This window comes from Haematobia irritans, chromosome 4 (genome assembly GCF_050003625.1).
Source record: "Haematobia irritans isolate KBUSLIRL chromosome 4, ASM5000362v1, whole genome shotgun sequence".
NCBI lineage: Eukaryota > Metazoa > Arthropoda > Insecta > Diptera > Muscidae > Haematobia > Haematobia irritans.
This window is the reverse complement of record NC_134400.1, coordinates 46,050,442-46,077,823: the sequence shown is the minus strand read 5'-3', so window position 1 is coordinate 46,077,823 and position 27,382 is coordinate 46,050,442. Positions and strand designations below refer to the sequence as shown.

General features: G+C 34.7%; 1 protein-coding gene across 2 annotated transcripts in view; it reads right to left on the bottom strand.

Annotated features, from left to right (window-relative positions):
• Nucleotides 1-27,382, bottom strand: part of fz (frizzled class receptor) — a 389,662-nt gene that overhangs the window by 199,017 nt on the left and 163,263 nt on the right. For both annotated transcript variants that reach the window (XM_075304835.1, XM_075304836.1), the window contains exons 4-5: nt 13,441-13,635; nt 6,559-6,784 (exon numbers count right to left, since the gene is read on the bottom strand). In XM_075304835.1, the coding sequence (XP_075160950.1) occupies nt 6,559-6,784; nt 13,441-13,635 (421 nt within the window). The remainder of the gene's footprint in view (nt 1-6,558; nt 6,785-13,440; nt 13,636-27,382) is intronic.

Sequence of the window (27,382 nt, the reverse complement as noted above, 5' to 3'; positions counted from 1 at the left end):
TCTTGGCGTTACATACAAATGCACAAACTTATTATCCCTGTACCACAGTAGTGGTGAAGGGTATAAATATATAAAGGATAATTCGGTCTTTAAAGTAGAAAAGTAAACAAAAATAAAACTCAATAAATATATACATTTTTCACCAAATGCATTGTCCAAATTGTTGGAAGTAAATAATTTTATCATTTCATTTGCAGGAGAAATATTTAACTGTCAAAAGGATTTCAGCTGTTGAAGTTGACATACGATTTCTTAATTTGTTTTTAACTATGGCGAACATTGAAAATGCCCGTTCAACAGAAGCATATGAAAATAGTAGCGACAGTAATGCTATTGTATACTTGCTTTCAGTTAGGAACTTGTTTTGTCCTCTCGCGTCTTTTTGTCTTCAAATTCATGCCCGAATCATGCAGAATTTTGTTGAGTATAGTTTTACTTTATATGTCACCCCTAAAAATCCTTCCAAATGTGGAAAGAACCCCTAAATTTGGGGGGAAATTACCAACCTGGCAACACTGACTCATTTACTAGTAAAGTGTACTCATAAAAATTGTCCATAACAAACACTTGTAATCAAATACTCTCTGCACTCTCTCTAACACTACTCTAGATATAATAGGCAAAAGTTCAATGCAAGAAGGGAGTACAAATTACTATGTGCCATAAAAACATGGAAAATGCCTCTCAAATGTCTTGACAAAAATTGCTTTAAGCAAATTACTGATACAATCCAACCTTCCCTTGATAACGATTTTATTTTGCTGCCTTGAAGAAAACCTTCTATTTCCTTCCTTCAGAAAACTCTACCAATTGTTCAATAGGTCTTCTATGTTCTATGGCCATTATTTTTCCGAACAATGGAAGTAACTCAATTTTATAAAGCATAAATGTAGTTTAGCCATATCCTCTTGGGCTCTGAGTCATATATCCATTTTGGCCCCCTCATATGTGATTATTTGCGATTTACTAACATTTGCGGGTGGATGTTGATAGGAAAGCCTTTTACTTCATATCCGGTCTAGCAATGATTTCTTTTGTTTATGGACTTACAAAGGCTCACAATATTGATCTATAGTGCATTAGAATTTTCTTGATTTTCAGTTTTGCCAAATTGCGATTGAAAGCAATGACGCCCCCCACCCCCCTTTTTATACTTAAAGTACCCGAAAACATCAATATATATTTATAGGAATCAATGAAATTCAATTGTTGTTTTGGAAATGCAATTTTCAATTATTTTTTTCTTTTTAGTTTTGTTGTTAAAAGGAATTTTACTGGAGCAAATAAGTATGAGGGTTGCTGAGATGGTGTATTGCATTGAAGCTTTAAATTATTGTAAGTGGTGAGTGAAATGTTTCCCTTGGCGTATATCAAAGATGGCATAGGAAATTGGGTTACTTGAGATAAAATTCTTAATCGGCGTGCAAAATTTTGATGACGATGTATTTTCTTTCTTGTATAGACTTACCATCACCGGCCTATTACGGTGATCATAATTAATTCTTTACAAATTTTAATCAAAGTTACCTCCAAAATTATTTGGTAAAGGGAGTCCCAGCTGGAAATGCCTGATGTGAAAACCTTACAGGTCGGAAACTCAAATTTTTTCCACATTCATAAAATATGGTTTAAATAGACAATGCAAAGCATTTGATACACATGTGTTTGGCTTATATAACACAAAAGAAAATAATAAAGAAACACAAAAAAGAACCATCCATTTATCGCGTAAATTATTCTTTGTTTAGCACTTTTTGTTTCTTCGTGGAAATGCAAAATTCTCATTTACAGCGGCTGTTTAAATATTCAAATCACAAAAACAAACACCGACAAATTCCTGTTAAAAGTTGTTAATAAAGTAAGTAATAAAGTCTTACAACCAAACGATGGAAGGGAGAAAAGCAGACAGACTACGAATTAAAATCGAAAAAGATGGGAAGACAAAAATCAGAGAGACATAGTTAATGGTAAATGCGAAGCATATTCATGGAAGAAGATACAAGAAGGAGGTAGGATAATATCAGTTGGAAAAGCTAAAATAAATTTCATAATCTATCACAATTTGAAGAAAATTTTACCGAAAACTACCAACAAATATTATAGAAAATTATCGCAAAATTTTGTTTTAATTGAAATATTTCTCAAAATTTTGTTTTTATCGAAAATTTTCTCAAAATTTTGTTTTTATATACAATTTTTTGTCAAAAATTTTATTTCTATAGAAAATTTTGTCAAAATGTTTGTGCTAAAGAATATTTTATCAACGTTTTAATTTTATCGAAAATTTTGTTAAAATTTTATTTCTATAGAAAATTTTGTCACGATATTAGTTCTATTAAAACTTTTGTCAAAATTTTATTTTATTTTTTTTTAGAAAATTAATATAAAGATTTTTTTCTGTAGAAAATTTGTCAACAATTTTGTCAAAATTTTATTTCTATAGATATTTTGTATCTATAGAAAATTTATATCAATAGAAAATTTTTCCCTATAGAAAATTTTGTCAGAATTTTATTTCTATAAAAAATGTTGTCGAAAGTTTAGTTCTATAGAAAATATTGTCAAGATTTTATTTCTATAGAAGAGTTTGCCAAAATTTTATTTTTTAGAAAATTTTGTAAAATTTTATTATACCCTCCACCATAGGATGGGGGGTATATTAACTTTGTCATTCCGTTTGTAACACATCGAAATATTGCTCTAAGACCCCATAAAGTATATATATTCTGGGTCGTGGTGAAATTGTGAGTCGATCTTGTACGTATAGCCCCCATATAAACGGACCCCCAAATTTGGCTTGCGATCGCTCTAAGAGAAGCAAATTTCATCCGATACGGCTGAAATTTAGTACATGATGTTACTATACGGTCTCTAACAACCATGCAAAAATTGGTTCATACCGGTCCATAATTACATATAGCCCCCATATAAACCGATCCCCCGATTTGGTTTGCGGAGCCACTAAGAAAACCAAATTTCATCCGATCCGGCTGAAATTTGGTACATGGTGTTAGTGTATGGTCTCTACCAACCATGCAAAAATTGGTCCACATCGGTCCATAATTATATATAGCCCCCATATAAACCGATCCCCCGATTTGGCTTGCGGAGCCTCTAAGAGAAGCAAATTTCATCCGATCCGGCTGAAATTTGGTACATGGTATTGGTATACGTTCTCTAACAACCACGCAAAAATTGGTCCACATCGGTCCATAATTATATATAGCCCCCATATAAATCGATCCCCCGATTAGGCTTGCGGAGCCTCTAAGAAACGAAAATTTCATCCGATCCGGCTGAAATTTGGTACATGGTGTTGGTATATGTTCGCTAATGACCATGCAAAAATTGGTCCATATCGGTCCATAATTATATATAGCCCCCATATAAATAGATTCCCAGATTTGTCCTCTGGAGCCTCTTGGAGGAGCAAAATTCATCCGATCCGGTTGAAATTTTGAACATGGTGTTAGAATGTCGTCTCTAACAAACACGCAAGAATTGGTCCATATCGGTCCATAATTAGATATATTCCCCATATAAACCGTTCCCCAGATTTGATCTCCGGAGACTCTTGGAGGAGCAAAATTCATCCGATCCGGTTGAAATTTGCAACGTGGTGTTAGTATAAGGCCGCTAATATCCATGCCAAAATTGGGCCATATCGGTCTATAGTTATATATAGCCGATCCTCAATCACACAAAAATTGGTCCATATCGGTTCATATTCATGGTTGCCACTCGAGCCAAAAATAATCTACCAAAATTTTATTTTTATGGAAAACATTGTCTAAATGTTATTTCTATAGAAAATTTTGTAAAAATTTTATTTCTATAGAAATTTTTTAAAAATTTTATTTCTATAGAAAATTTTGTCAAAATTTTTTTCCAAATTTTATTTCTATAGAAAATTTTTTCCAAATTTTACTTCTATAGAAAATGTTGTCAAAATTTTATTTCTATAGAAAGTTTAAACATAATTATATACGTATTTAATCGGCCTTTTTTAGTTTAATATATTCTACGTATGGACTACCTTGTAGTTTAGAAGTCGATGTTAGGAAGTTTTAAGATACCTTGCCATCGGCAAGTGTTACCGCAACCCAAGTAATTCGATTGTGGATGACAGTCTTCAGTAGAAGTTTCTACGCAATCCATGGTGGAGGGTACATAAGCTTCGGCCTGGCCGAACTTACGGCCGTTTATACTTGTTTTTATAGATAATTTTTTTAAGATTTTATTTCTATATACAAATTTTGTCAAAATTTTACTTCTATAGGAAAAGTTGTCACAATTTTATTGCAGAAGAAAATTTTGTCAAAATTTTATGTCTATAGAAACATTTTTCAATATTTTATTTTTTTAGAAAATTTTGTACAAATTTTATTTCTATAGAATATTTTGTCAAAAATTTATTTCTATAGAATATTTTATCGAAATTTTATTGCTGTAGAAAATTTTTGTCAAAATTTTATTTCTATAGAAAATTTTTGTCGAAATTTAATTTCTTTACAAAATTTTGTCAAAATTTTATTTCTATAGAATATTTTGTCAACATTTTATTACTATAGAAAATTTTGTCGAAATTTTATTACTATAGAAAATGTTGTCAAAATTTTATTTCTACAGAAAATGTTGTCAAAATTTTGTTTCTACAGAAAATGTTGTCAAAATTTTATTTCTATAGAAAATTTTCGAAAAATTATATTTTTAAAAAAATTTTGTCGAAATTTTATTTCTACAGAAAATTTTCTCAAAATTTTATTTCTGTAAATAATTTTGTCAAAATTTTAATTCAATAGCAAATTTTGTCAAAATTTTATTTCTTTAAAAAATGTTGTCGAAATTTTATTTCTATAAAAATGTTTGTCAAAATTTCATTACTATAGAAAATTTTGTCAAAATTTTATTTCTATAAAAAATGTCCCAATTGTATTTCTATAGAAAATGTTGTCAAAATGTTTTTGCTACAGAAAATTTTGTCAATATTTTTTTTTTGCTAAGAAGATTTTGTTTTAAATTTTATTTCTTTAGAAAATTTTGTCAAATTTTTTTGCTAAAGAAAATTTTGTGACAAATTTTATTTTTATTTTGTCAAAATTATATTTCCACAGAAAATTTTGCCAAAAATTTATTTGTATAGAAATTTTTATCAAAATTTTATTTCTATGGAAAATTTTGTCAAAATTTCATTTCTGTAGAATATTTTGTCAAAATGTTATTTCTATAGAAAATGTCAAAATTTTATTTCTATACAAAATTTTGTCAACATTGTTTTGCTAAGAAAACTTCTGTCACAATTTTATTTCTTTAGAAGATTTTATCAAAAATTTATTTCTATAGAAAATGTTGGCACAATTTTATTTTTATAGAAAATGTTGGCAAAATTTTATTTCTATAGAAAATTGTGTCAAAATTTTATTTCTATAGAAAATTTTCTCAAAATTTTATTTGTGTAAAAAATTTTGTCAAAATTTTATTTGTACATAAAATTTTTTGACAAAATTTTATTTGTTTTAGAAAATTTTGTCAAAATGTTATTTCTATATTCAAATTTTATCAAAATTTTTCTTCTATAGGAAAATTTGTCAAAATTTTATTTCTATACAAAATTTTGTCTCTCATTTGCCGTCTTTTTCTCACCACCCTCCTTTTTGTTAAGTTAGAAAAAAGGCACGACTATGCCAAACAGAAAAATAATACACCCACATTACTGGTTCTCCTCTTGTTAGACTTTTTAAAGACAGCAGTCATGGTTTAGTTGAAAATATGCAAATTTACTTCGTGCTAGAGCTCTACATCGATACCAAATAAAAAGGAAGACAGCTTATGAAGGAAGATCATGTTTGCAAATCCTCCAAAAGAAAGATGCAGGGGAAGTCCATTAAAAATTCGTCACGCTTTAAGGAAAAACATGGATTATGTAGGATATATTCTTTTTAATGATTTTTGTTTTTTTTTTTTCCAAAGTCTAAAAGTTTTGCGTTTTTATTTTTGGAAAAAAGAGCGAGTAATAAATGGGAAATTGAAGTGATTATAGTACCATTTTGTTTTTTAAATAAAAAACTTGGAAATATAGGACCCGGAATTCATAAAAAAAAAACAAGACAATCCCTAATGATGATGATTCATTGAAGCTAGGCCCCATACCACTGTCTGTCTGCATGGCTGCCAGGCAGTTTCGATAATTAATATCTTTAACTGTGACAAAGCTTGTGTCCATTTTTTTCTTGCTACACCAAGACTCATGACTTACATGGAAACGTGAGACCATTTTGAGATTCTGGCCACGTTTCAAGTTCTGCAAACACAAAAAAAGCAAAACTTGGCCTAACACAAAAAAGGCATTAAATTTACCATGAGCCTAAGGCGTGGTGGGACAAAACATAAGAATATCTATAGATGTGTGACTAACTAAAGGTGTCGCTTTTCCGCCACAATATTCACACTGTGGCAAAAGAATTTTCATTAAAGTTTTATTAAAATCAAATTTATTTCTTTAATATTTTCGCAAATAAATTATTACACTGGTTTATATTTTTTCTATTTTTAACTTACCTTCAACTTTGGCCAATGCCAATACGGAAATTGTTTGCAAAGCCGGTATGGCCCATGCCACCAAATGGAAGAGATGTGATTTATTTTCAATGGCTTCATGACCCCATTTGAGACCAGCTGCCAGAAACCAGGCAAATGCCAAACATGACCACCAGGCAAAGGCTGCCATGTAGCAAAAGTACAATGCCATGAACAAAATTGCACATGCTGTCGACTGGCGATGACCCTGCAAAAATTCAAACAAGCCGAGATGAAAAATTTAAATTCGGAATGTTAACAGCAATCTAGGTGTTATGACTATAAATATTTTATGTATTAATTAAATTTATTTTTTATTATTAAATTAAATCTAATGTAATATAAATTATTTAATTATATTTAATTTAATTTTTTGCAGGTAAGGATGAGAAAATGCTTTATGCACCTGAGAGTATGTTCACCAGTGTGCTGTACTCTATCACAATTGACGATAGCGGCTAAAACCCCATTCCTCTTTCCTCGGGTTATGATTACCACCTCGGATCCACGTGGTCTGTGTCCGCCTCCTTTCAGTCCGCATCCAAACTAAAGCTTACTTTTCTCATGTCGTCGTCCATGACAACTTTTTGTACTGCGGAGAACGTGTTCTACAAAACGCCTTATAGCCTCCCAGTTCGTCTCACTTTGTACCATCTTCTGGATTATATATCCCGGAGAGATATGTCCAATTTCATCTTCAAGAGGAGCCCGCCATCTTGTCCACCGGCTACATCTAAAGAATGTAAACTCGGCATTATCCGTTAGGTCTTGCAAATATAGGTTTCTGACCAGCATTTCCCCTTAGGGAGCAGATACTTTCGATAGCATCCATGACCAGAGAGTATCTGAGTCTTGTAATACGTCACTTCTCTATATTTTCCCTATCGCCATAATTCTATGTCGGTATAAGTCGGTGTGTTCATTTGCCATTTGTCTCGTTCCTCCATCGTTTTTTCATTTATCTCTGGCCTGTTGTTGAATTTTCGGTATAAAGTTTTTCGCGCCTTCGTATTTAGCTTCGAAAAGCTTTTGCCGCTTAATCGCCAGGGGGTCTATCGGGACCGTTGCTTCTATTACTCATGCGGCTTTCCCAGATATTGTACGGTATGCTGAAGTGCTTCTCAGATATGCCGTTTTCTGTATTGAAATCAGCCTTTTCGCTCTATTTCGTCTCTCACAATCATAGAAGAGTATATCGTTAGTCATCTCCATGTGTATCCTTCCTCTGCTTGGACGAGGGCCCCTCATGTTTACCATCGGCCTGCTTAGTAGCGATGTTATCATAGCAGATTTTTCCGTTGCGTACCCGATCTTCCTGGATCTTCCGTTGCGTACCCGATCTTCCTGGAGCTTCGACTCCATTCTTAGTCCCATGTATGTCATTTACTGCCATGTTAGGATTACCATATTGTATTGTATATGTGCACTTCTATTTCTAGAGGCAGATGCCGTCTCGCTTGTAGCAGCAGTCCGATTTTTTTATACCCCCCACCATAGGAAGGGGGGTATATTAACTTTGTCATTCCGTTTGTAACACATCGAAATATTGCTCTAAGACCCCATAAAGTATATATATTCTGGGTCGTGGTGAAATTCTGAGTCGATCTGAGCATGTCCGTCCGTCCATCTGTTGAAATCACGCTAACTTCCGAACGAAGTTAGTTGAAACATGGCACAAGTAGTTGTTATTGATGTAGGTCGGATGGGAGCCACCGTGGTGCAATGGTTAGCATGCCCGCCTTGCGTACACAAGGTCGTGGGTTCGATTCCTGTTTCGACCGAACACCAAAAAGTTGTTCAGCGGTGGATTATCCCACCTCAGTAATGCTGGTGACATTTCTGAGGGTTTTAAAAGCTTCTCTAAGTGGTTTCACTGCAATGTGGAACGCCGTTCGGACCCTTGTCATTGAGCATAACATGGAATCGGGCAGCACTCAGTGATAAGAGAGAAGTCCACCAATGTGGTATCACAATGGACTGAATAGTCTAAGTGAGCCTGATACATCGGGCTGCCACCTAACCTAACCTAACCTAACCTAGGTCGGATGGTATTGCAAATGGGCCATATCGGTCCACTTTTACGTATAGCCCCCATATAAACGGACCCTCAGATTTGGCTTGCGGAGCCTCTAACAGAAGCATATTTCATCCGATCCGGCTGAAATTTGGTACATGGTGTTGGTATATGATCTCTAACAACCATGCAAAAATTGGTCCACATCGGTCTATAATTATATATAGCCGCCATATAAACCGACCCCCAGATAAGATTTGCGGAGCCTCAAAGAGAAGCAAATTTCATCCGTTCCGGCTGAAAATTGGTATACGGTGTTGGTATATGATTTTTAACAACCGTGCCAGAATTGGTCCAAAATTATATATAGCCCCCATATAAACCGTTCTACAGATTTGACCTACGGAGCCTCTTGGAGGAGCAAACTTCATTCGATCCGGTTCAAATTTGGAACGTGGTGTTGAGCCTCTTCAGTATTTCTCGCTTTTATCACAGAGGCTAAGTTGTCAGCGTAGCCAACAAGGAATGTATCGTTTAGCATGGGTATTTTCAATACCTCGTCGTATCTTGCGTTCCAGAGGTCTGGTTCGAGGATTTAGATTTGTGCGGCAGCTGAGTTACCTCCATTCTTCTAGGGCCCTGTATAGTGTCATATATCAAAACTCGGTCCTTAAGATAGTTTTTCAATATTTCCGTAAAGTATTTTGGTATGTGCAATAACCCTAGGATGTACATATATTACGTCTGCCCACCTTAGGCTGTTGAAAGTATTCTTAATATCAAGCGTCGCCAGTAGAATTATAGATCTCGAAGTGTGACTGTCCTGTTGTGTCGCCCAGACGGCGTCTGATACTTCCTTAAGGACTCCAAGTGTCGATTTTCCAGGTTTAAATCTGCATTGCCTCGCGGACAGACCTTAGATTAGGTTAGGTTAGGTGGCAGCCCGATGTATCAGGCTCACTTACACTATTCAGTCCATTGTGATACCACATTGGTGAACTTCTCTCTTATCACTGAGTGCTGCCCGATTCCATGTTAAGCTCAATGACAAGGGACCTCCTTTTTATAGCCGAGTCCGAACGGCGTTCCACATTGCAGTGAAACCACTTAGAGAAGCTTTGAAACCCTCAGAAATGTCACCAGCATTACTGAGGTGGGATAATCCACCGCTGAAAAACTTTTTGGTGTTCGGTCGAAGCAGGAATCGAACCCACGACCTCGTGTATGCAAGGCGGGCATGCTAACCATTGCACCACGGTGGCTCCCTAAGAGTCATGACAGCCTGGTCAAGTCTTGGTTTGATGAGCATTTTCCAGCTGTGTCCAACATGCACAATGGTCTGTACGACCATGGCGACGCGTTGTCGCCCTTGACCTTGATGCTGAGAACTAGTCTTTGTTCTTCTCACACATCAGTGAAAATGCCTCCTATCAGACAACTGATGTGCATAGCAAGTAGATTTTTTAGTCGCTTGGTTGCTATCTCTTTATGCCGTCAGGCCCGGGTGCCTTTTTATACCCTCCACCATAGGATGGGGGTATATTAACTTTGTCATTCCGTTTGTAACACATCGAAATATTGCTCTAAGACCCCATAAAGTATATATATTCTGGGTAGTGGTGAAATTCTGAGTCGATCTGAGCATGTCCGACCGTCCGCCCGTCTGTTGAAATCACGCTAACTTCCGAACGAAACAAGCTATCGACTTGAAACTTGGCACAAGTAGTTGTTATTGATGTAGGTCGGATGGTATTGCAAATGGGCCATATCGGTCCACTTTTACGTATAGCCCCATATAAACGTACCCCCAAATTTGGCTTGTGATTGCTCTAAAACAAGCAAATTTCATCCGATCCGGCTGAAATTTAGTAGATGGTGTTAGTATATGGTCTCTAACAACCATGCAAAAATTGGTCCACATCGGTCCAATTTTACGTATAGCCCCCATATAAACGGACCCCCAAATTTGGCTTACGATTGCTCTAAAAGAAGCAACTTTCAGCCGATCCGGCTGACATTTGGTACATGGTGTTGGTATATATTCTCTAATGACCATGCAAAAATTGGTCCACATCGGTCCATAATTATATATAGTCCCCATATAAACCGATCCCCCGATTTGGCTTGCGGAGCCTCTAAGAGAAGCAAATTTCATCCGATCCGGCTGGAATTTGGTACATGGTGTTGGTATATATTCTCTAATGACCATGCAAAAATTGGTGCACATCGGCCCATAATTATATATAGCCCCCATATAAACCGATCCCCAGATTTGACCTCCGGAGCCTCTTAGAGGAGTATAAGTCATCCGATCCGATTGAAATTTGGTCCGTGGTGTTAGTATATTGTCTCTAACAACCATGCCAAAATTGGTCCATGTCTGTCCATAATCCCCATATTTGACCTCCGGAGCCTCTTAGAGGAGCAAAATTCATCCGATCCGGTTGAAATTGGGTACGTGGTGTTAGTATATGGTCTCTAATAACCATGCAAGAATTGGTCCATATCGGTCCATAATTAGATATAGCCCCCATATAAACCGTTCCCCAGATTTGATCTCCGGAGCCTCTTAAAGGAGCAAAATTCATCCTATCCGGTTGAAATTTGCAACGTGGTGTTGGTATAAGGCCGATAATAACCATGCCAAAATTGGTCCATATCGGTCTATAGTTATATATAGGCGATCACCAATCACACAAAAATTGGTCCTTATCGGTTCATAATCATGGTTGCCACTCGAGCCAAAAATAATCTACCAAAATGTTATTTCTATAGAAAATTTTGTCACAATTTTATTTCTATAGAAAATTTTGTCAAAATTTTATTTCTATAGAACATTTTGTCAAAATTTTATTTTTATTGAAAATTTTGTCAAAATTTTATTTCTATAGAAAATTTTGTCAGAATTTTATTTCTATAAAAAATTTTATCCAAATTCTATTTCTATAGAAAATTTTTTCCAAATTTTACTTCTATAGAAAATGTTGTCAAAATTTTATTTTGTCAAAATTTTATTTCTATAGAAACTTTAAACATAATTATATACGTATTTAATCGGCTTTTTTTAGTTTAATATATACAACGTATGGACTATGTGGTATATATTACGGTGTTAGGAAGTTTTAAGATACCTTGCCATCGGCAAGTGTTACCGCAACCCAAGTAACTCGATTGTGGATGACAGTCTTCAGTAGGAGTTTCTACGCAATCCATGGTGGAGGGTACATAAGCTTCGGCCTGGCCGAACTTACGGCCGTATATACTTGTTCTTCTTAAGGCTTTTGTCGACATTTTGCATTTTATCTGTTGGAAATACAGGAATGTTCGTGGGCGTTTCCGCTTCGTTCTTGTCTTCGCTGATCTCATGTCCTGGGAATAAAGTTTCCACGATCTTGTCCACCGGATCTCTCGTGCCTAGTTTTTGGATAACTATTTGGTAATCTAGACCCCAAGGATTGTTGTTTATGGCTAATTTGATCTGTTCCCATTTATCTCTCCTACTTATATTGTACTCTAATTGTTTCGTCGACTCTTTGTACGCGTCGTGTTCTGTCTCTGCGTATTGACCTTGCATTCATCGATAACGGTATTCCCCAATTATACCGCCTTGCGACCAGTGTTATACTACCATTTTGGAACTGTAGCAGACCTTTATCGTTGACATCGTATGATTGAAAATCAGCCTTGCATCTCGTCTGTTCAGATTCTCCTCCTAGTGCCTGTCCAGTCCATGAATTAATGCACCCTTTCGAACTTGTTGATGTTCCATCTCCTAGAAGTTTCGGTAATATCTGTTCCTTGTGTAGCAACTCCGTCTTGCATTCGGAAAGAGAGATATTGATGGTCACTTCCTGTGTGTGTCTCTAGTACTCTCCATTCTCTTATAATCTGAATTATGTCCTCAGATACAAAAGTAACATACGGAATGGCACCCTCACAGCGGGGACTCGCTGGGAATGTAGCTGCAGTGCCAATCTTCGCAATAGTCATGCCTATCCCTGCGGGCATATCTAGAATATTCCTTCCTCTTGGGTCTGTGGTTAAAGTCCCCCACCTTAATCAGATCGCCGTGTCCGAGTCGTCGATGTCATTTAATTTTTTCCTAGAAGAGAGCGATGCTATCACTAGGAGTTACGTAGCAGCTTACAATCGTATAATTCCCGATATGCACCCAAACGAAGCCATTGCCGCGTTCGTTGGATGGCCTGCAAGTTGTATACCATATTGCATACCATTTTCCTAGAAGAAAGCGATGCTATCACTAGGAGTTACGTAGCGGCTTACAATCGTATAATTCCCGATATGCACCCAAACGAAGCTATTGCCGCGTTCGTTGTCCGTTTTGGATGGCCTGCAAGTTGGATACCATATTGCAGCTGTTCCATTGCTCACTGATAATAACAAAATCTGCGTCCTCCTCTTTCACAATACGGGGCAGGAGAGCGTTTGTTACTTTTGTCCTGTGCATGGTTGCTTAATTTATGTTGAGTTAGTTGAATTTACTTTAGTATAATTTAATTAATTTATTTTAATTTAATTAAATAAAATTTTGTTTAATTTAATTTAAATTTGAATCAAATTTGCTTCAACTCTAATTTAGTACTTTATTTTAAATAAGTTCAAGTTGATAATAATTTCATATCTTTGAAATATAATTTAAATCAAATAAATTTTATTTTGAGTATAAAATCCATTTACTTTAGTTTAAGTAATTCTAAAATAATTTATATAAACTTTTTCCAATGAATTTAATATTAAAAAAAATTTAAATTTAATTTATCTTATCATTTATTTTAATATAGTTAATTTTAGTATGATTTATATTATTTACAAAAAATTTGGAATATTACCTGTGTAATGGTGGACATCATTTTCAATCCTCCTAGCCGAACTGGTGGTGGAAATGGTTCACGACATGCCACTGAATCACCAAATCCTAAACCGGCCACATATGCACATCCGACAACGAGATAACAAACAGCCAAAAAGACGATAGCTCGTTCAGGGTAACGAAAACGTGATGAATCGATAAGAAAAGTTAGAACCTGAAATGAAAATAAATTGAAAAAAAAATAATAACAATAATTAAAATTTTTTCTAAAGAAAAAATAACACAAAATGTCAAAGCAATTTCATTTCAAATTGTCCTGATTTTCTGTAATTTGTCTATGAAGGCGCCCAGGCACAAAGAAATGGTATATGGTCTTTTTTTCCATTTGGTTTCCAACAAAAGGCGTAAATTTATCACCATATGCTAATTTCGTATATCACACAGTGACAGCTGTCATAACATAGTATAAAATGTCATATATACCACAGTTGAAAACTCAAAAAGCAAATTTCTTAAGACCTAAGAAACTCCACAGTTGGAAACTTTTTTTAGTATTAGACTCTAGGCCGTGTCTTTGGAGTGGTTAAATACTATTCGGGTGATTCAATTTGATTTCGTATGTATGAAAATAATTTATGAAAAACTAGGCATTTATGCAAATTATCTTTTTGGGCCTAAATAGCTTAGCATTTATAGCTTTTTAATTTTGTTTTGTGTTTTTTTTTCGTTCTAGTCACTTAACTCCATTGTTTAATGTAGCTCTTAAGAGGCTACACCTCCTCATAAATTTTGTGTGATTTTTACATATAACGAAGGAGGAAACGAATGGTGTTAAGTCTATAAGGTTGCTAAAACAACTAGACAAAGACTAAAGCCAGAAGAAAAAATAAACTTCAAACGAGGTAGGTAATATCAGATAGGGCTAACGCTATCTGATATTGCCTGGTATTTAATTAAACATTGCTATCAAAACGACAATGAAGTGGTAAATCCACTGAGACTGCATAACATATGAATACACTCCCAGCGAAGAGACGTATACCGACCAGTTTTGTGTAAGGATCATTAAGTTGATAGATAGAGTCTTCACTTTGAAATGTTACTGTAAACTGACTTTTGGTCTTCTGCAAGGAAAATGTGCTTATTAAATTAGCACATTATACATTTCTCTTTTTCGGAAGGAGAATACACTCCCAGCGAAGAGACGTATTCCAACCACTCATGGACAAGGACCATTGAGAGCCTCCGTAGTTCATTGGAACTAATCACTTCGAAATATTGCTATAAACTGGTTTTTGCTCTTCTGCAAGCAAAATGCGGTTCTTCAAATTGGGACAATATCTATTTCTTCTTGGGATATGTGGTGTTTTAATGCAGCCTTGCTATGGTGAAAAATTATCTGTAACAAGCACCGAACCACATCTATTACTCCTTTCGTCGGGAGGAATTCCAAGGCAGCATATACAGCCTTACAAAAGTGAAGATTTTTTTTTCGAGTGAGTCATCAAGAATGTCCTTCTCACAGAGCTCGGTACATGTCCTCCCAACTAAAGGGTGATACGGTCAAAATTTGGTCAATATAAACTTGACGTATTTCTTTCAATTTTGCATTTAAAAAACTTGAACACCTCTCATTTTGAAGGTGTGTGTGTGTGTAGAATGCTGCTCCTATTTTGATTTTGGAATTCACTCTTCAGTTGTCAAAATGTCGTCCAAGCAAGAAGAGCAGCGTATCAAAATTTTGCTCGCGCATCGCGAAAATCCGAGCTACTCGCACGCAAAGCTGGCAAAATCGCTAAAAGTTGCCAAATCAACCGTTACAAATGTAATTAAAGTGTTTGGGGAACGTTTGTCGACAGCCAGGAAGTCTGGATCGGGGGGAAATCGAAAACCGGATGCCGCTGAGACGACAAAGAGAGTTGCCGGTAGTTTCAAGCGAAACCCTAACCTCTCTCTCCGAGATGCCGCAAATAAGCTGGGTGTATCGTCTACAACCGTGCATCGAGCCAAAAAAACGAGCCGGACTATCGACTTACAAGAAGGTAGTGACTCCAAATCGCGATGATAAAAAAAATACGACGGCCAAAGCGCGATCCCGGAGGCTGCACACGACGATGCTGACGAAGTTTGACTGCGTGGTAATGGACGACGAAACCTACGTCAAAGCCGACTACAAGCAGCTTCCGGGACAGGAGTTTTATACGGCAAAAGGAAGGGGAAAGGTAGCAGATATTTTCAAGCACATAAAACTGTCAAAGTTCGCAAAGAAATATCTGGTTTGGCAAGCCATCTGTACCTGTGGCATGAAAAGCAGCATTTTCATTGCTTCGGGGACTGTCAACCAAGAAATTTACGTGAAAGAGTGTTTGAATAAACGTCTGCTGCCTTTCCTGAAGAAACACGGTTGTTCCGTACTGTTTTGGCCGGATTTGGCATCTTGCCATTACGGTAAAAAGGCCATGGAGTGGTACGCCGCCAACAACGTGCAGGTGGTTCCCAAGGACAAGAACCCTCCCAACACGCCAGAGCTCCGCCCGATTGAGAAATACTGGGCTATTGTCAAGCGGAACCTAAAGAAGACCAAAAAACTGCTAAGGACGAGCAGCTGTGCCGTTTGACTTTTTCGCTTCCATGGAAGGTCTTTTGAGAAGGTTTTGCAAATTACGAGAATTTTTAATTTTTTTTTGTTGATTTTTAATGGAAAAAATATATTTATACGAAAATATATGCCGAAAATAAAAAATAACAAGTATATACAGCAGTAAGTTCGGCCGGGCCGAATCTTAAATACCCACCACCATGAATCAGATATTAGGGTTTCGTTTGAAATTTCAGGAGGGTTTGAGAACAGATCAAGCAGAGCTGTTCAACCAGAAGATAAAGTTAAAGATTTTTACCTATGAGGACTATATCATATTCTGGATTTATAAGAACCATTTTTGTTTGATTTTTAGAGGAATCATTAACATCTCTTGTAAGTGTGCAAGAAAATTATAAAATAACGTCTTGATTTGAAATCTTAAATCTGTAGATTTTCACCCGAAAAGTAAAATCTGGAAATTTTTTTTTTCATGATCAGTGCGCCTTCTACACCCTCAAGAAGTGAAGTCGGTCTATATGGAGGCATTACCAAATGGACCGATAAAAACTTAAACCGATACACGTTTTTGTGAGCTTAAAATACCAGAATATTTCCAATTTCAGGCAAATCAGATAAAAACTACGGTTTCTAGAAACCCAAGGAGTTAAATCGGGAGATCGTTCTCATGGAGGCTATACTAAAATATGGACTGATACTCACCGTTTTCGGCACACCTCTTTATGACCCGAAAATACCTCTAGATTTCCAATTTCAGGCAAATAGGATAAAAACTTCGGATTCTAGAAACCCAAGAAGTAAAATCGGGAAATCGGTCTGTATGGGGGCTATACCAAAATATGGACCGATACTCACCAGTGTGGTCCTAAAATAATTCTAGATTTCCAATTTCAGACAAATTGGATAAAAACTACGGTTTCTATAAGCCCAAGACCCCAAATCGGGAGATCGGTCTATATGGGGGCTATACCAAAATATGGACCGATACTCACAATTTTTGGCACACGTATTTGTGGTCCTACAATACCTCTAGATTTCCAATTTCAGGTAAATTGAATAAAAACTGCGGTTTCTATAAGCCCAAGAAGTAAAATCGGGAGATCGGTCTATATGGGGGCTATACCAAAATAGGGACCGATACTCACAATTTTTGGCACACGTATTTGTGGTCCTACAATACCTCTAGATTTCCAATTTCAGGTAAATTGAATAAAAACTGCTGTTTCTATAAGCCCAAGAAGTAAAATCGGGAGATCGGTCTATATGGGGGCTATACCAAAATAGGGACCGATACTCACAATTTTTGGCACACGTATTTGTGGTCCTACAATACCTCTAGATTTCTAATTTCAGGTAAATTGAATAAAAACTGCGGTTTCTATAATCCCAAGAAATAAAATCGGGAGATCGGTCTATATGGGGGCTATACCAAAATATGGACCGATACTCACAATTTTTGGCACACCTCTTTATGGTCATAAATTACCTCTAGATTTCAAATTTCAGGCATATTGGATTAAAACTGCGATTTCTATAAGCCCAAGACCCCAAATCGGGAGGTCGGTTTATATGGGGACTATATCAAAACATGGACCGATGTAGCCCGTCTTCGAACTTGACCTGCCTGCAGACAAAAGACGAGCTTGTGCAAAATTTCAGCACGATTGCTTCATTATTGAAGACTGTAGCGTGATTACAACAGACAGACAGACAGACAGACAGACGGACATCGTTATATCGTCTTAGAATTTCTCCCTGATCAAGAATATATATACTTTATATAGTCGGAAATCGATATTTCGATGTGTTACAAACGGAATGACAAACTTATTATACCCCCGTCACCATTCTATGGTGGTGGGTATAAAAACGATGCATAATTATGTTATGTTATTTTTATACCCACCACCATAGAATGGTGACGGGGGTATAATAAGTTTGTCATTCCGTTTGTAACACATCGAAATATCGATTTCCGACTATATAAAGTATATATATTCTTGATCAGGGAGAAATTCTAAGACGATATAACGATGTCCGTCTGTCCGTCTGTCTGTCTGTCTGTCTGTCTGTCTGTCTGTCTGTTGTAATCACGCTACAGTCTTCAATAATGAAGCAATCGTGCTGAAATTTTGCACAAGCTCGTCTTTTGTCTGCAGGCAGGTCAAGTTCGAAGATGGGCTATATCGGTCCAGGTTTTGATATAGTCCCCATATAAACCGACCTCCCGATTTGGGGTCTTGGGCTTATAGAAATCGTAGTTTTTATCCAATTTGCCTGAAATTTGAAATCTGGAGGTATTTTATGACCATAAAGAGGTGTGCCAAAAATGGTGAGTATCGGTCCACGTTTTGTTATAGCCCCCATATAGACCGATCTCCCGATTTTACTTCTTGGGCTTATAGAAACCGCAGTTTTTATTCAATTTACCTGAAATTGGAAATCTAGAGGTATTGTAGAACCACAAATACGTGTGCCAAAAATTGTGAGTATCGGTCCATATTTTGGTATAGCCCCCATATAGACCGATCTCCCGATTTTACTTCTTGGGCTTATAGAAAACGCAGTTTTTGTTCAATCTACCTGAAATTGGAAATCTAGAGGTATTGTAGGACCACAAATACGTGTGTCAAAAATTGTGAGTATCGGTCCATATTTTGGTATAGCCCCCATATAGACCGATCTCCCGATTTTACTTCTTGGGCTTATAGAAACCGCAGTTTTTATTCAATTTATCTGAAATTGGAAATCTAGAGGTATTGTAGGGCCACAACTATGTGTGCCAAAAATTGTGAGTATCGGTCTATATTTTGGTATAGCCCCCATATAGACCGATCTCCCGATTTTACTTCTTGGGCTTATAGAAATCGCAGTTTTTATTAAATTTACCTGAAATTGGAAATATAGAGGTATTGTAGGACCACAAATACGTGTGCCAAAAATTGTGAGTATCGGTCCATATTTTGGTATAGCCCCCATATAGACCGATCTCCCGATTTGGGGTCTTGGGCTTCTAGAATCCGAAGTTTTTATCCTATTTGCCTGAAATTGGAAATCTAGAGGTATTTTCAGGTCACAAAGAGGTGTGCCGAAAATGGTGAGTATCGGTCCATATTTTAGTATAGCCCCCATAAGAACGATCTCCCGATTTAACTCTTTGGGTTTCTAGAAACCGTAGTTTTTATCTGATATGCCTGAAATTGTAAATATTCTGGTATTTTAGGCTCACAAAAACGTGTATCGGATTAAGTTTTTATCGGTCCATTTGGTAATGCCTCCATATAGACCGACTTCACTTCTTGAGGGTGTAGAAGGCGCACTGATCATGAAAATTGCTTGAAACTCAATGTAAAATTTCCAGATTTTACTTCAACAGATTTAAGATTTCAAATCAAGACGTTATTTTATAATTTTCTTGCACACTTACAACAGTTGTTAATGATTCCTCTAAAACTCAAACAAAAATGGTTCTTATAAATCCAGAATCTGATATAGTCTTCATAGGTGAAATCTTTAAATTTATCTTCGGGAAGTGTCCTCAAGTCCTCAAGCCCTCCTGAAATTTCAAAGGAAACCCTAAAATTTTGTTCATGGTGGTGGGTATTTAAGATTCGGCCCGGCCGAACTTACTGCTGTATATACTTGTTTTAGAAAAATATTTGACAAAAAAATTGCCGCTGGTGAGATTTGAACCTGCGTTTCTTATTTTTTCGTTCATACTAATAAAGAACATCTCGAGAAGCAATTATAATGTTATTCCTTGTTGTCGTATTACGATCATATCACAAACATTTGAATTGACCTTTCGACGCTTTATGTTCAATGGCGTTGGTGGCTGAGTGTGCTAAGGCGTTCTGTTATGGTGCCAGCAAACCCAGGTTCAACCCCTGGTCGGAGCGAACAAAATTTTCAAATTGTAAAAATTAGATAATAGGAAAATAATTGTGTAATAAAACATATGGATGAAAAAAAATTAAATTGGTTGAAAAAAAATTTTTTTTTTCGCTTTTTAAATTTCTTAATTCAAATTAACTTCCAGGGCACAACTTCTAAAGCAATGCAAAGGATCCAAAAAGGGAGTACTTCCGTCCTATGACAAGCCCATGTAAAATTCATTGGAGATGATCCAAGTTTGCACTACTTCCGGATCACAGATTGGGGGTCCAAACTACTTTTTTGGAAGCTCTTGTTTTGCTGGGTAATTATGGGTACCTGTGCACAATATTCCAAACAAATGTTGGCATAAATCTCAGGTACTCTATATGAATTCCATTCATTGATTTCTATGTTCCCCAACTCGAAATCGATCTTGGACTGTCACAAATCTAAACTAAAGTCCCTGAGCTGCATGCTCATACTGCTTGAGAAACAACTGAAACAACTTCATTAAACTACCTACTCGTAGTAAAACAGACAATAGATATTCATTAAGTCGAATGCAACAAAGTAGCAAATTCAATTATATGCAAAATTTTGGCAGTAATCTGCCAGACGTCTGATGCATTGAGATTTCTATGATGATAAATCTTTCAAGTTTTTCCATTCAAAATTAAACAATATTCCATTGACATAAACAAAATAATTGCATTTCGTTTCACTAATGGAAACGGAGGGGAGCAAGAGGGTGGGGAAAGATTCAAAGAAACCCCAGAGGAGAAAAACCTTAACATGCTAATAGACCAAATGGGTATGTTTTAAAGTTTTTGTTGTTCGTTAGAGGAAGGCTTGGGAGCTCGATTGCTTGCCGTTTGTAAAAATTGTTATTTACAAAGGAGCAATCGGTAATCCCCTTCACAGATATAATAAGACTTATTACACATAACAAGTTAAATTAATTTATTTTAATTTTAACTAAATTGAATTTAGTTGAATTCAATTTAATTTAAATCGTTTAGATACATTTCTTGGGTACATTTCATGTCCACAATGCTCATTTCCATCTGCTCTCGCCTGCTTCAAGCTCAGACTTTAAACTTTCCCCTCAACCATTTAGCTAAGTAAACAAAAGTTCCGACAAACAAGCCAAATAAATTTGCTTGGCTTTTGGGGTGAAACAGATGACAAATTAAGTTTTAATGAAGCGGTTTTTGTTGCAAATGAAAATGTTTACCCAAAAACGAACTTTATTCCAAGCAATGATTGAATGAAGGAAGAAATGTACGACTGACTATAATAGTCAGTCATACATAGTCCTGCCGCACATTATAGACTCCTAGCAACAACAGCAATGGTCGTAATTTATGAAGATGCCATAGCATTCTGTGGTTTTACTATGCCAACTTTTGGTGACATCTGGGATGTTTCTAAAGCAAATTCTAAAACCATAAAACAGCATTTTGCCAAGAAATTCTAATGAGAAAAGTTTTGAATAATTAATGTTGAAATACTAAAATTTTTTTTATATGTGCTAGCTTTTTGTTGCGTTTAGGACTCCACATTACCGGGGAAAATAGAAAATTTTACTTTTTTTGTTTGACTTTGGTGAAATATTACCAAGAAGTTTAAGTTTAGCACCAAGACTCTTGGTATGTGAAAAACGAGGCCTTCATCAATGTCTCTTTCTTGCAGTTATGTTTTTTCTTTTTTAGAAGTTTTAATAAAAATTATGACACACATAATTTATTATTGCAAATCCTATTAGAAAAATGTCACTACAATAGCTCAAGGAGCAATGAAGAGACATTCTATTCACGTTTCTTTTAGAACCCTCTTCCATGGCATGGAGAAAAGTTTGTTATATGATATTTTATTCCCTCACAGTTTGCCCATTTTCTACAAAAATTTGGTTAATTTCCTCCACCATAGGATGGGGGGTATATTAACTTTGTCATTCCGTTTGTAACACATCGAAATATTGCTCTAAGACCCCATAAAGTATATATATTCTGGGTCGTGGTGAAATTCTGAGTCGATCTGACCATGTCCGTCCGTCCGTCCGTCTTTTGAAATCACGCTAACTTCCGAACGAAACAAGCTATCGACTTGAAACTTGGCACAAGTAGTTGTTATTGATGTAGGTCAGATGGTATTGCAAATGGGCCATATCGGTCCACTTTACGTATAGCCCCCATATAAACGGACCCCCAAATTTGGCTTGCGAGGCCTCTAAGAGAAGCAAATTTCATCCGATCCGGCTGAAATTTGGTACATGGTGTTAGTATATGGTCTCTAACAACCATGCAAAAATTGGTTCAAAACGGTCCATAATTATATATAGCCCCCATATAAACCGACCCCCGATTTGGCTTGCGGAGCCTCTAAGAGAAGCAAATTTCATCCGATCCGGCTGAAATTTGGTACATGGTGTTAGTATATGGTCTCTAACTACCATGCAAAAATTGGTCCATATCGGGCCATAATTACATAGTGCCCCCATATAAACCGACCACCAGATTTGACCTCCGGAGCCTCTTGGAAGACCAAAATATATCTGATTCAGTTGAAATTTGGTACGTGATGTTAATATATGGCCTCAAACACCCATGCAAAAATTGGTCGATATCGGTCCATAATTATATATAGGCCCCATATAAACCGATCCCCAGATTTGACCTCCGGAGCACCTTGGAAAAGCAAAATTCTTCCCATTCGGTTTAAATTTGGTACGTGATGTTAGTATAGGGTATCCAACAACCATGCAGGAATTGGTTCCTATCAGTCCATAATAATATATAGATCCCATATAAACCGATCCCCAGATTTGACCTCCGGTGCCTTTTGGAGAAGCAAAATTCATCCGATCTGGTTGAAATTTGGTACGTGGTGGTAGTATATGATATTTAACAACCATGTGAGTTGAAATTTGTGGATGACAGTCTTTCGTAGAAGTTTCTACGCAATCCATGGTGGAGGGTACATAAGATTCGGCCTGGCCGAACTTACGGCCGTATATACTTGTTTAGAAATTAAATTTGTGACAAAATTTTCTACAGAAATAAAATTTTGACAAAAATTTCTATAGAAATAAAATTTTGACAAAATTTTCTATAGAAATAAAATTTTGAAAAAATTTTCTATAAAAATAAAATTTTGACAAATTTTTCTATAAAAATAAAATTTTGACAAAGTTTTCTATAGAAATAAAATTTAGACAACATTTTCTATAGAAATAAAATTTTGACAAAATTTTTTATAGAAATAAAATTGTGACAAAATTTTCTAAAGAAATAAAATGTTGACAACATTTTCTATAGAAATAAAATTTTGACAAAATTTTCTATAGCTCCAAAATATTGACAAAGTTTTCTATAAATAACGTTCGAGTTTAGCCTCTAAAGTGAAAACCAAATCAGTTAAAAGAGGCATACAATTATACATATTACAACTTGATGGGGAATAACCCAAAGCAAACTTTCACAAAGTTAGTATTCATTAAAATTGATTATTAGAGAAAAGTAATCGTGAAAAAATGACGATTTTAGCGGATAAACCCGAACTTAAAACCCACCTTAAGGGGAAAAATTTACAAAATTTTGGATAGAAGTAAACTTTTGACAAAATATCCCAGCAAAAAAATTTGGAAGTTCTTCTAAACGTACAACTTTAAAAGCACTTCCAAAAATGTCCTCCAACAGATGTTCTTTATTTTAACTGCGGAGGAAGTTCATTTAAGTCAATTTTTTAATAACTCCATTTATATCCACACTGTGGAATAGGGTATTATAAGTTAGTGCATATGTTTGCAACACCCAGAAGGAGACGAGATAGACACATGGTGTCTTTGGCAAAAATGCTCAGGGTGGGCTCTTGAGTCGATATAGCGATGTCCGTCTGTCCGTCTGTCCGTGAACACATTTTTGTAATCAAACTCTAGGTCGCAGTTTTAGTCCAACCGACTTCAAATTTGGCACAAATATGTGTTCTGGCTCAGAATAGATCCCTATTGATTTTGGAAGATTTAGATATAGCTCCCATATATATATTTCGCCCGATATGGACTTATATGGCCCCAGAAGCAAGAGTTTTACCCCAATTTTGTTGAAATTTTGCACAGGGAGTAGAATTAGCATTGTTCCTATGCGTGCCAAATTTGGTTGAAATCGGTTCAGATTTAGATATAGCTCCCATATATAGCTTTCGCCCGATTTACACTCATATGACCACAGAGGCAAATTTTTTGCTCCGATTTAGTTGAAATTTTGCACAGGGAGTAGAATTAACATTGTAGCTATGCGTGCCAAATTTGGTTGAAATCGGTTCAGATTTAAATATATCTCCCATATATAGCTTTCGCCCCATTTACACTCGTATGACCACATAGGCCAATTTTTAACTCCGATTTAGTTAAAATTTTGCACAGGGAGTATAATTAGCATTGTTGCTATGCGTGCCAAATTTGATTGAAATCGGTTCAGATTTCGATATAGCTCCCATATATATGTTTTTCTGATTTCGACAAAAATGGTCAAAATACCAACATTTTCCTTGTAAAATCGACACTGCTTAGTCGAAAAGTTGTAAAAATGACTCTAATTTAAAACTTCTAATACATATATATCGAGCGATAAATCATAAATAAACTTTTTCGAAGTGTCCTTAAAATTGCTTCAGATTTAAACGTTTCCCATATTTTTTTACTAACATTGTGTTCCACCCTAGTGCATTAGCCGACTTAAATTTTGAGTCTATAGATTTTGTAGAAGTCTATCAAATTCTTCCAGATCGAGTGATATTTTATTTAATGTATGTATTTGGGACAAACCTTTATATATAGCCCCCAACACATTTGATGAATGTGATATGGTATCGAAAATTTAGATCTACAAAGTGATACTAACATTGTGTTCCACCCTAGTGCATTAGCCGACTTAAATTTTGAGTCTATAGATTTTGTAGAAGTCTATCAAATTCTTCCAGATCGAGTGATATTTAAATGTATGTATTTGGGACAAACTTTTATATATAGCCCCCAACACATTTGACGGATGTGATATGGTATCGAAAATTTAGATCTATAAAGTGGTGCAGGGTATAATATAGTCGGCACCGCCCGACTTTAGACTTTCCTTACTTGTTTCACATTTTTAATGGGAAATCTAAAATTGTATTGTTTCAAATAGGTTAAAAACAGATTAAGAATTAATAAAATAGTACAAATTATTAAAATTTTGCCGAAAAAAATGCTAAATATTTTCTAGAAAAATTGCGAATTTTTGAAAATATTTGATGTCAAACGTTCAAGACAAGTGTTATAATGCACTAAAAATCATTAAAAAAAATTTAAATTATTTATTCGTCAAAATATTGCAAAATTTTTTAATTTACATCGAAAATACTGAATTCGCATCACACCTTAAGGAATGATGCAAATTCAGTGTAACGGCTTTTGAAATGGTGGTCATCCGTCCTATGACAAGCCCATGTTAAAATCATCGCTTCTGCGTCAATTTTGCACCACTTGCGGATCCAAAAAGGACATTTTCACTCCTTTTTTTGGCGACGCTTTTTTTGCTGGGAATGTATAGAAATAAAATGTTTACAAAATTTTCTATAGAAATAAAATGTTGACAAAATTTTCTATAGAAATAAAATTTTGACAAAATTTTCTATAGAAGTACAATTTTGACAAAATGCTCTATAGAAATAAAATTTTGACAAAATTTTCTATAGAAATAAAATCTTTACAATATTTTCTGTAAAAAGAAAAATTGACAAAATTTTTTATAGAAATAAAATTTTGAGAAAATTTTCTATAGAAATAAAATTTTGAGAAAATTTTCTATAGAAATAAAATTTTGAGAAAATTTTCTCTTGAAATAAAATTTTTAGAAAACTTCCTATAGAAATAAAATTTTGACAAAAAAATTTCTATAGAAATATAATTTTTACAAAATGTTCTATAGCACTAAAATATTGATAAAATTTTCTACAGAAATAAAATTTTGACAAAATTTTCTATAGAAATAAAATGTTGACAAAATTTTCTATAGAAATAAAATGTTGACAAAATTTTCTATAGAAGTACAATTTTGACAAAATGCTCTATAGAAATAAAATTTTGACAACATCGAAAATACTGAATTCGCATCACACCTTAAGGAATGATGCAAATTCAGTGTAACGGCTTTTGAAATGGTGGTCATCCGTCCTATGACAAGCCCATGTTAAAATCATCGCTTCTGCGTCAATTTTGCACCACTTCCGGATCCAAAAAGGACATTTTCACTCCTTTTTTTGGCGACGCTTTTTTTTGCTGGGAATGTATAGAAATAAAATGTTTACAAAATTTTCTATAGAAATAAAATGTTGACAAAATTTTCTATAGAAATAAAATTTTGACAAAATTTTCTATAGAAGTACAATTTTGACAAAATGCTCTATAGAAATAAAATTTTGATAAAATTTTCTATAGAAATAAAATCTTTACAATATTTTCTGTAAAAAGAAAAATTGACAAAATTTTTTATAGAAATAAAATTTTGAGAAAATTTTCTATAGAAATAAAATTTTGAGAAAATTTTCTATAGAAATAAAATTTTGAGAAAATTTTCTCTTGAAATAAAATTTTTAGAAAATTTTCTATAGAAATAAAATTTTGACAAAAAATTTTCTATAGAAATATAATTTTTACAAAATTTTCTATAGCACTAAAATATTGATAAAATTTTCTACAGAAATAAAATTTTGACAAAATTGTCTATAGAAATAAAATGTTGACAAAATTTTCTATAGAAATAAAATGTTGACAAAATTTTCTATAGAAGTACAATTTTGACAAAATGCTCTATAGAAATAAAATTTTGACAACATCGAAAATACTGAATTCGCATCACACCTTAAGGAATGATGCAAATTCAGTGTAACGGCTTTTGAAATGGTGGTCATCCGTCCTATGACAAGCCCATGTTAAAATCATCGCTTCTGCGTCAATTTTGCACCACCTCCGGATCCAAAAAGGACATTTTCACTCCTTTTTTTGGCGACGCTTTTTTTTGCTGGGAATGTATAGAAATAAAATGTTTACAAAATTTTCTATAGAAATAAAATGTTGACAAAATTTTCTATAGAAATAAAATTTTGACAAAATTTTCTATAGAAGTACAATTTTGACAAAATGCTCTATAGAAATAAAATTTTGATAAAATTTTCTATAGAAATAAAATCTTTACAATATTTTCTGTAAAAAGAAAAATTGACAAAATTTTTTATAGAAATAAAATTTTGAGAAAATTTTCTATAGAAATAAAATTTTGAGAAAATTTTCTATAGAAATAAAATTTTGAGAAAATTTTCTCTTGAAATAAAATTTTTAGAAAATTTTCTATAGAAATAAAATTTTGACAAAAAATTTTCTATAGAAATATAATTTTTACAAAATGTTCTATAGCACTAAAATATTGATAAAATTTTCTACAGAAATAAA